The sequence below is a fragment of the Propithecus coquereli genome, unplaced genomic scaffold (genome assembly GCF_000956105.1).
Source record: "Propithecus coquereli isolate 6110/MARCELLA unplaced genomic scaffold, Pcoq_1.0 Scaffold166, whole genome shotgun sequence".
Lineage (NCBI taxonomy): Eukaryota > Metazoa > Chordata > Mammalia > Primates > Indriidae > Propithecus > Propithecus coquereli.
Genome location: NW_012141191.1, coordinates 1,002,575 through 1,012,790, shown reverse-complemented (window position 1 = coordinate 1,012,790; position 10,216 = coordinate 1,002,575). Strand labels below are relative to the sequence as shown.

The following is a 10,216-nucleotide window of genomic DNA, read 5'->3' as shown; positions in this document are numbered from 1 at the left end:
AGGTGTGAGCCACCGCGCCCGGCCTTGTTCATAGTTTCTTGATTTCTAGTCCAGCGCCCTAGGCCACGCTGCCATCCCTGGCTATTTGACTTAATTTTCTCCCCTCGTACAGCTGAAAGTAAATTAAAGAGGTACACGAAAAAAGTTGGTATTGGAATTGCTTGTGGACGGACACAAGGACCAAAAACATTGGCCTCAGGTGAAGAGAGGAATTTTGGGGCCCAGATTGACCTCTGTCCCAGTTGTGGGGCCCACAGTAAGGTTCTAGATATGCTTCCAGACTCTCAAGTGAGGACGAAGACATATTCCGCGGTCCGCAGGAACTGAAAATGAAACCGGTCATAACGCAGGCAGGCAGCCTCGACCGACCTTTCACCGGTCGCTGAACTTCTGTAAGTTCAGAACCTGGATGCTACAGGTTGAAGAAATAAACGGCCCTAAGAGTTTAAGGCAGGCAGGCACAACTTTAGGCGTGCCAAGAATCAAAGGTGGAGGGAGCTGGTTTGTGAGCCTCCGCTGTGGCTGACTTTGATAACTCAAACAGTTAACACATCCCGAACTAACGCAGGGGTGGGGAGAAAGACCACACCCCACGGCAGCGCGGAGCCAACTCCGGGGAGAAGGATCCTATTGGCATCGAGGAGGGAGGGAGCCAGCCCCTGGGCGCGGCCTGCAGGGGGCAGGAGACCGCCCGGGGAAGCGGGGGCAGCACGAAGCCAGTGTCCGCTCGGCAGCCGCCCGCAGCTGCAGAGCCCGCGCCGCGCCTCCGCCCGGTGCGCCCTCCCCGGCCCGCCGACCCCGCGCTGCGCCCCGCCGCCGGCATGTGTGCCGCCCAGATGCCACCCCTGGCGCACATCTTCCGAGGGACGTTCGTCCACTCCACCTGGACCTGCCCCATGGAGGTGCTGCGGGATCACCTCCTCGGCGTGAGCGACAGCGGCAAAGTAAGCGGGCGCAGGCTCGGGCGCACCCCGACGGGCGGGCGGGCAGGTGGAAGGGACCCTGCGCGTTGCGCTGCGGAGTCCGGGGCTCGCTTGGTGCGGAGCGGGCGCCGCGGCCTGGGAGTGGAGCTTTGGGCTCTTGGGGACGCAAAGACAACCCTGGCGCTAGGTTCGTGGACTGGCTTGGGAGTAACGAGTTCCCAGAAGCCGGGAGCGGCGGAGTACTCACACCACTACTCGTTGGACAGCCGTCCAGGCTGCGGTGCAAAGGGGGCAGCAAGGAGATAGGTGTTCGCTCCGCAATCTTAGGACACCAGTAGAAACCCGAACCTTGCTCCATTTATCTTTGTATCTCCAGCGCCTGGTACCGTGCCTGGCACAGGGTAGGCGCTCCATAGATTTGGCTGAATTTATTGTGAAAGAAATAACAAAGGAGGGGGTCATTTGATCAGGGTTGTTTAGTGCGTTCAGGATACAGTATAAAAAGAACTGATTTCATTCATCCGGTAATTCATCGGAGACAATTACTAATGATGCAGTCTCAACAACTTGTAATACTAGAAGGGATAGTCCAAAAGAAATTATTCAGCCATCTCTTCTCTCTCTCTCACTCACACTCTCTCTCTCTCACACACACACACACACACACACACACACATACACACACACACACACACACATGCACACCCCATAGCTGTTTGCATCAAAGCAAGCAGTTCCATTTTAAGGTTCAAAATGTCTCCTATGAATGTATTTTCTATACTTGCTTTTCCAAAATCAGTATTTCTACAAATGATACAGGTAACTTGATGTTTAATAATTACTATTCTATATACGCAGGTGGTGGCTATATTAGCAATGGCTTGGCCAATTTGATAAGTGAATCCATTCTATTTTTAGAAGAAAAAAATAAAATATGGGGATGGGATATTTTTGAGCTGTTTTCCAACAACCTGTTTAGTTAGGAAAAGTACACATATTTGTTACCTGTCAGGTTGAAGATAGCTACCAAGTCGGTGACAGTTTTGCATCATAACTCTTACATTTGGGGTTAACTAAACCCTGTTTTCTTATGGTGCTTAAAAAAAATTCTGTGCACATTCAGGGAGGCTGCTGTTGTGTTTCCAAGGTGACACTCTCCCAAATGGGGAGATTCCAATAAACCCTGAAACTGATGGATCCGTGCATGGGGACTTGGCCCTCAGATTTCAGGGAACTCTCAGGTTTGGGCAAGTCCCAAGAAGCAAAGGAAGAGAGACTGCTAAACTTGTGAAAGATCGGAGGTGTCAGTTTAATCATAAGGAGCTGTTCAAGTCGTAGATTTCTTTTTTTCTTTTAAATTAATTTCCTATATCCAGAATTTTAATTGGTAGAGTAGGAAGCAAGAAAGTGGGTTTGAGGACTGGCTTTAACCAGTGGAGAGGAGTAAGAAAAGGAAGTGATGTATCTAAAAAAAATCACCTTTTCTGGGGTTGTACAGAAAAAGAATAAAAGAGTGTCCTGAACATGTAATTAGTTGAGTCAGGGAGTCTATTCCTAATGAAGGATCACACTGAAGTTATAAATTTAGAAAACATGCCATTCCGCCACAAGATAAAGTTACTTAGGAATTGAATACATAGGTGAGTTAATCAAGGGGCTTAGGTGTATGGTATAGAACTCCCTAGTCAGTGAATTGGTAACTGTTGCTCTCCTACTAGATACAAGGTATTTGATTGCTGGCTGTGTTTAAAGAGAGGGCATGGCATACATATTTCAAGACTTGATTTCCCCATTTTGAAATGGGAATGTCTCACCTTTAGAGTTGCTGGGATAAATATTTTTATTTAAAAATTTCCAATGTTCAAAAAAGAAAATAACATCCCCTTGAAATAAATAAATACGTTGAATCATCGTGATCGTTAAATTTTTACTGGACTCCTAAAGCTGCTCTCAAACCTGGGGATGAATCAGAAACATCAAGTGGCGCTTGATAATATGCTGATTCCTGAGGATCATCCTCAGTGACTTGGAATCTGCAAGCCTGGACCGGGCCCCAGAGAGTGGCGTTTCAACAAGCATCCTAGGGGATTCAGACACAGATAGAGGGTGGATTACAGTTTGAGTAATTGTAGCACATAGTTTCTGTGATGGGACCAGAAGTGTCAGGAGTTTATTTGTCATTTCAAGCCCAGATCTCGGGCAGTATCTCAGAGAGAGGGAGTACACCTTCCTCTGTCCTCCTCCTCTCTCCTAGACCTCCTTCTTCATTACACATAACTTCATTTATGCCCAGAGAATGGTAATGACTAACTGCTTTTAATACATTAAAGCTCATTTAAAATCAGGTTAATTTAAAAAAATATCCTCTACCCAACATTTTGGTATTGAGCAAAATTCAAAGTTAGTTTTTCTACGCAAGTGGCATGTAGCTTTTAAAAATAAAGCCTATAACATGTTTAATTCATTTGCAAATAGTTAGCTTTGAGACACTGCGTGCTCAAATCTTACTAAATTGCTTGATTCCTCCCACATACAGCAGGGTCAGATTGACTTTTCAGATACATAAAGATGCCTTGGGACTTTTAATGCACACTTACCCAGAAACAAGAGCCAGGAAGAGAATCATTTTGGAGGTAGTGCCCTGGGGTGACAGAAGCAAATCCTATGGAGAAATAGAGACCTGGGCTCAGGTCAGCGTCTCCATCACGTACCTGTTCCAAGACCACGGCTGAGACCTAACCTCACTGAGCCTCCACTTCCTCATCTGTGGAATCAGATTTTCTTTTGCTATGTATTAAAAGAGGTAATGTATGAGAATACCTGACATTTAGTGGATACTTAACATGTATCAGGTTCATGCTGTCCCTTTCCTTCTCTTTGCCCCTGACATATTCTTAACCCCTTGCTCCTGGTGGTAGCATTGTTGCATGTTTTCACTTGGTGGCACCCAAGTACACCAAGTGGTGGAAAAGAAAGCCATGGCCTGTGATAACCTGTGTGGGGTGGTTGCTGGAGCTCAGCTATGTGTCTTCACTGCTCATGCCATTCATCTACTGGGATACAAAGACGAATCTGGGAAGAAAGATCTAAGGGGCATTTGCTGCTAGGTTTGCTAGCACATTGTTTTCAGTATCTTTTTTAGTTTTCACAATGTCATTATTCCCATTTACAGATAAGGAAGTTGAGACTTGAGAAATCATACATGCATCTAGATATGGTGGAGGTGTAGCTGGAATTGGAATTAATATGGGACAAAGACCATATTCTCTTTTTTATAGCTGCACACTTCCCTGAGGCACAGCCTTTGACCTTAAAGAACTTGCATGTTAGCAAGGAAGCTGAGACTTGTAGCCAGTAATAAAAGTGGACTCATTCCTGAGCAACCACTGGGCTCATCGCTGGAGGTACATTGATGAATGACGCATGCAAACTCTGCCCTGCCCTTGTGAGGTTGATCATTTAGTGATACTTTAACAGAATCTGCTGTGACCTATCAGAACTTGAACTAGTCTGGGGGTGGAGGGAAGGCTTTCCCCAGTGTGAAGTGACATTTAAATTGTCATCTGGGCCAGGTGTGGTGGCTCACACCTGTAATCCTAGCACTCTGGGAGGCCGAGATCGGAGGATTTCTTGGGGTCAGGAGCTTGAGACCAGCCTGAGCAAGAGCAAGACCCTGTCTCTACTAAAAATAGAAGAAAAAAAAAAAGTTATCCAGGTGACTAACAATAGAAAGAATTAGCCGGGCGTAGTGGCACCTACCGGTAGTCCCAGGTACTTGGGAGGCTGAGTCAGGAGGATCACTTGAGCCCAGGAGTTTGAGGTTGCAGTGAGCTAGGCTGACACCACAGCACTCTAGCATGGGCAACAGAGTGAGACTCTGTCTCAAAACAAACAAGCAAACAAACAAATAATCAAATAAAAAAATTCAAAAATAATCTCCTAGGAGTACCTCTATCACTTACTACCTATGTGAATTTGATCAAGTTACTTAACATTTCTATTTTCAAGTTTCCTTATGCATAAAATGATTACTATGGTCTACCTCATAGGGTTGTTGAAAGGATTACATGGATTAATAAGTATAAAATGTACAGAATAATGCCTGGCATGTAGTACATGTCTAATAGACATCAGTAGTTATTGCCGTCAATGGAGATGGAGAAAGGTGGACAGAATCAGTAGCTATTTAGATCAAGTCATCTGGATTCAATCATAGCTTATGCGTGTAGGCTTATAAGGTAAACACATCCAGAGTGATTGCCGGGTGTATGTAAGCAGTACAGTGGGGCACACCTTGGCCAGTGATGGAAAAGCTTCTTGAAGGAAGTGGTAATTAAGCTGTCCCTCAAAGACTAGTTAGGACTTGAACATGTACCCTGGCAAAGGGAATTAGCTAATTTTCTTTTATTCCCAAGACTCCTCCCAAGACTGGGAGGAGAAAGAGTTCTATCTCACTTTCACCAGAAGCTCTCTGAGTCTGAACCACAAATCCTAGTGTTCTATATCATCCCTTCCTCTTGCTTGGGAGAGTGAAGACCCATCTTCTGGCCAAGCTCAAGAACGTAGAATATTCTCCCGGTCCTGAGAATGGAAATCAGGCTAAGCCATTCCTTCCGACGCTGCCATAGAGGAGCTTGGCTTTCATCAGAAAGGTGTGTTCGTGCCCATTTATCACAGGATCATCTTGCAAATTTGAGTTTTCTGGAAGGCTGATTGCTTTGTTCAAAATGCTCATGGCAGATACTATTGGTTCCCTACTAAATAGCCATGACTTCCTTATTAACACATCCTGAATTTGATCGGCCTGTAATTATACTCTGCCCATGAGTATATTATAGTGTGAGCCATTCATGGCATTCCTATTTCCATTTACCAGATACTTACTTTGTCGGCTTCCTGGTAGCTGAGGGTAGCCAGTGATAACATGCTGGCACATAGGAGGTCTGCTCAGAAGCTTCTGGCATGTAGGAAGAGAGGCCCTTCCTTTTTGGATGCTCTCATGGGAAGAAAGGATACCTGGGTTGTTGCTGCCACCATTTGAGACTGCGAGGAAAGGTTAAGAGGATTTCAGAGATACCAACCCAGTCTCTGATATCATTGAGCAGTTTAACTGCCCCTGGAATTGTCTACTTTCAGATCTCTTTTAGGAGATAATGAGATGTCTTTATTGTCTAAACCTTTGGGTCGGGTATTCTGTTCATTGCAGCCCAATGCACCCCTATTATCACACTGCTTTTCAAAGGACTGCTAGCTGCCTTCTCCTTCTCCTCTTCCCATCTTCTCCTTATTGGCCAAAAGTATCAGTGTTTTTTCAGGCATCCACATCGATAGTCAAGCCCAGCCAATTTCCCTCTGTGATATCTGTGTACATACTCATTTCCATTGACCCAGCTCTTTACTGTCTCTTGGCTAAAATATCACAGGAGCCTCCTGTTTTCTCTCCCCCATTCTAACATTTCCTCTACATAATCGACAGTTACTTTCTTGGAGCATGAATAGCATCATGCATCTCCTCTTCTATAACCGTCTGTGGCTCATTATTGCCTCTAAGTTTCAAATGTCCCTGGAAGACATTCTAGACATGACATTATTTGGTCCCAACCTATTCTCTAATCCTACCTCCTGCTTCATTCCTCATCTGGCAAGTGGGGATAGAATTACCATGGCTGGCTTACACCATGTTGTATCCATGAGCCAAGGGATATCTATCCATGTAAATTTCTCACTGTTTCCCTGCATATCATGTCCTTTTATGCCTCCACGTGGTTGGCGCCAGTCTTTCAGCCTGCAATGGGCCTCCTCCTTATATCTCCTTTTCCATTCTATCTGTAGCAAGATGAAATCTTGCTCTTCCTTTAAGGGACAGCTCTGATGTCTTCTTTTTCCCAAAGGCTTCCTGCACTTCATTCCCCAGTTGAAATAAATTGCCCCTTTCTCTCTGTTCTAGAAAATTATTCATATATTTTAAACCAATATTTTTAGGTGGTTAAGAGCATGGCTTCTGGAGTCAGACTACATAAACTCAAATCCCAACTCTGCCACTTGGACAAATTTTCTGACATATCCGATCCTTTGGCACCCTCATTTATAAAATGTGGATGATAACAGCACCCAGATAGAATTGTGAGACAAATGAGATAATGTGTTGTTATTATTTTTCTTTCTCTACGGTAATTTCATTTTTGCCTTTGATTATACTTAGTTTTATAGAATGTTCTCACTTACTGACAGGGGTTTGGTTTTTTTTTTTTTTTTTGGCAAAAGTGAGGTGAGCTGGAGAGAAGGTGACTTTTATTAAGTCAGACACTCTGCTAGATCCTTTGCACATCAGCAATCCTGAGATTAGCTGGGGCATCATCTTCTTCTTCATCCCGACTTTTACAAATGAGGAAATGGAGGCTCAGAGTTATCTGACATGGCTGCAGTCACAGAAAGTAAGAGGCAAAGGCAAGACTCAGAGAGCCATGCCTGTCTGATATCCAAGGTCCACTCTCTCTCCAGGAGTCCCTGCCATCTGCTGTCCCAGGGAGGCCTGAAACTCTGTTGTCCTTAAGTCCCCTTCAACATTGCCATATTGTTTTTAACACAAAGTAGGTGGTCATTAAAGTGTGTTGAATATGATCTGTACTATAAAGACATTCATGTGTGATGTGTAAAAGACATTTCTAATTCCAGACGGTTTTTTTAAAAGCATGATTTGCCTTATTCTTTGAGACTTGGCAGCAATACCGCTGGGCATGACTGAAGTTTGCCCCCTTCTGGTTGTGTAAAGTTGTCTGTTGATTGCTGGAATTCCTTGGCAGTCCTGATTGATTCGGTGCTCTGCTGTGAGGTAGTGTGGGTGTCGGTGTACCTGACGGCCACATGGCTGAATATGAGGACGTTGTGACAGATGCTGAGATAGTGGGCAGTATCTCTTGCAGGCCTGCAGCAAGCCCATTTGTCCACCGGGCATAAATCTGATTATTTAGGGATAAATAAAGGTAGACTTCCCTCACTTGCAAGGGGAGAAATCCAATCAGTCATCTATTTACAACCTACCTTTCTGTAGGATTTAAGGCAGTTCCAAAGGACACAGGGAAATAGTGGTGCTTTTATACATTTAAAGGGAGAAGAAAGTCAGTTGTTAACACAAAACAAAGCTTGGAATTAGATTTAAGATGCTTTGTGAAATGACCTACACTCTTACTGGCCTCTATCTTTTCTAGGTAAAGGCATATTTCTGTTACCTCGTTGGCATATCTGTACTACAGCAATTGCTCAAAAGGAGCACATCTATTCTTGGTGCTGAGTTCAGACTGGAATTTCTCCTACCTGCACATTGTGTCTTATAATTATGCTTAACAATTTTCTTACACAAGATGGAGTGTCATAGGATTGCCTCTCTTGAGTACCTTTTAGCTGGAGCTGAAGACGTGACCAAAGAAGGGGTCCCTAACACTCTTCTGTAGGTGTGAGGCTGTGGGAGAGGCAGGGGGAGGTTGTCCAGGTCGCCAGGTGTTGGTTGGTCTGAAATGATCTGGAGATAGACCTCAGGATGTCAGAGGATGTCAGGATTGCGTGTCTTCCAGGCACTCATCCTCAGAGTGGTTCTTCCAGTGGAGGTTTTGATGAATACCAAGGGGCAGGTGCCTGAGTAATTCTTTTTAGCAAAGTCTGTAGTACCACTGTTTTGTGTCACCAGTAAAATGCAGGCCCACATGCCTTTACTGGTCATCCAGCTTTGGAGATATCAAGGAGCATAAATGAGAGACTAGTCAATAATTTCAAATCAATTTACACTGGTGAAAAATACCCTTCTCTTGTTAGAAAGTATGCTGAGAGGCCAGGTGTGCTGGCTCACACTTGTAATCCAAGCACTTTGGAGACTGATGCAGGAGAATCATTTGAGCCTAGGAGTTTGAGATCAGCCTGGGTGACATAGTGTGACTCTGTCTCTACAAAAAGCAAGAAAAATTAGCTGGGTTTGGTGATGTGCACCTATAGTCCGAGCTACTTGGGAGGCTGAGGCAGGAGGATTGCTTGAGCCCAGGAGTTCAAGGCTGCAATGAGTTATGATCTTGCTGCTCCACTGTACTCCACCCTGGGTGACAGAGCAAGACTCTGTCCCATTTAAAAAAAAAATTTAAAAAGTGGTGCTGATTTTGAGGCTGCATGTCTTGTCTTCCATTTTGCTTGTATCTAAGCCATTCCTAAAACACCTCAAATACTATCTCCAAAATCTTTTTATCACTTTTCTATTCCAAAGTGGTCTCTTGCTCCTTTTGACATCTCTTTTATTGTCTGTGCTTACAGAGTACTTAGATACATTTGCTGACCATGTACCTTACTTGTATGTATTTTCATTCCAACTGATTATAAGTTCCTAGTCACATTACATAAGAGAAAAAAATGTAGAAAATATCTAATACTTCCTAGCAAGCATAGGATCTTGCAAATATTATAGGCACTTAGTGAATATTTATCTAATGAATAAATACTCTGAAAAATTATAGCAACTGTTGCAGAATTTGTCTTAATCTTTGCTGAGAATATTTCTAAAATGTATTTGTGTGCACCTAAGAAAGTACAACATTGCGTGTAATTTAATCTTGTCTCAAGAGTGATTTTTATTTCACAAAATATAGATGTTCAGAAGTTGTTTGTTGCATTGATTAAATCCAGTCTGGTTTGAAAATGATATTAAGAGGTTTTTGTTTTATGTCAAAACACAGAAATTAGGGATTACTTTTTTTGTATTCCACTACATTTATTTTGCCTTTATTCATTCTACAAATACTGAGGACCTGCTATAAGCTACATGTTTCATATATTAAATAATTAGATTCTTGGTCCAATGACTCAGTTATAAGAAATACATTCTTACCACAGTGAAATACAGATTTACTATTTAGAGCCAAATGCTCAGGGTAAAGCATTGTGCTTCAAAATTAACTTCATCAGTAGATACAATTTCAGGGAACACAAAGCTCAGAGAAATTAAGTAGCCTGCCCAGTGAGATACAACTAAGAAGGAATGGAATTGAGATTTGAATCCAGGTCTGTTTCCTCTCCAGCACTTGTTATCTCTCTGCTTTTAATTTAAAGATCCCGGTTACCATTTTGGTCACCTGAGCACTTAGCTTTCTCCCTCAGTCCTGCCTCCTTTGTTGCTGTGCCTCTGAATTCCTGATAGAATAGTCACCCCTCATTCTGGAGCCATGTCCAAAATCTCCTTCTCTGTCCTGTTATTAACCTCCTGGTTCCATCCCCATTGAAACTGTGCCACCTCTTTCTTGGTCTTTTTTTTTTTT

At 43.5% G+C, this 10,216-nt stretch overlaps 1 protein-coding gene across 1 annotated transcript in view; it reads left to right on the top strand.

Annotated features, from left to right (window-relative positions):
- The first annotated feature begins 652 nt into the window (after positions 1-652).
- Positions 653-10,216, top strand: part of GDA (guanine deaminase) — a 110,911-nt gene continuing 101,347 nt past the window's right edge. Inside the window, exon 1 of the mRNA XM_012641628.1 lies at positions 653-944. Within this exon, the coding sequence (XP_012497082.1) occupies positions 822-944 (123 nt within the window). The 5' untranslated portion in view covers positions 653-821. The remainder of the gene's footprint in view (positions 945-10,216) is intronic.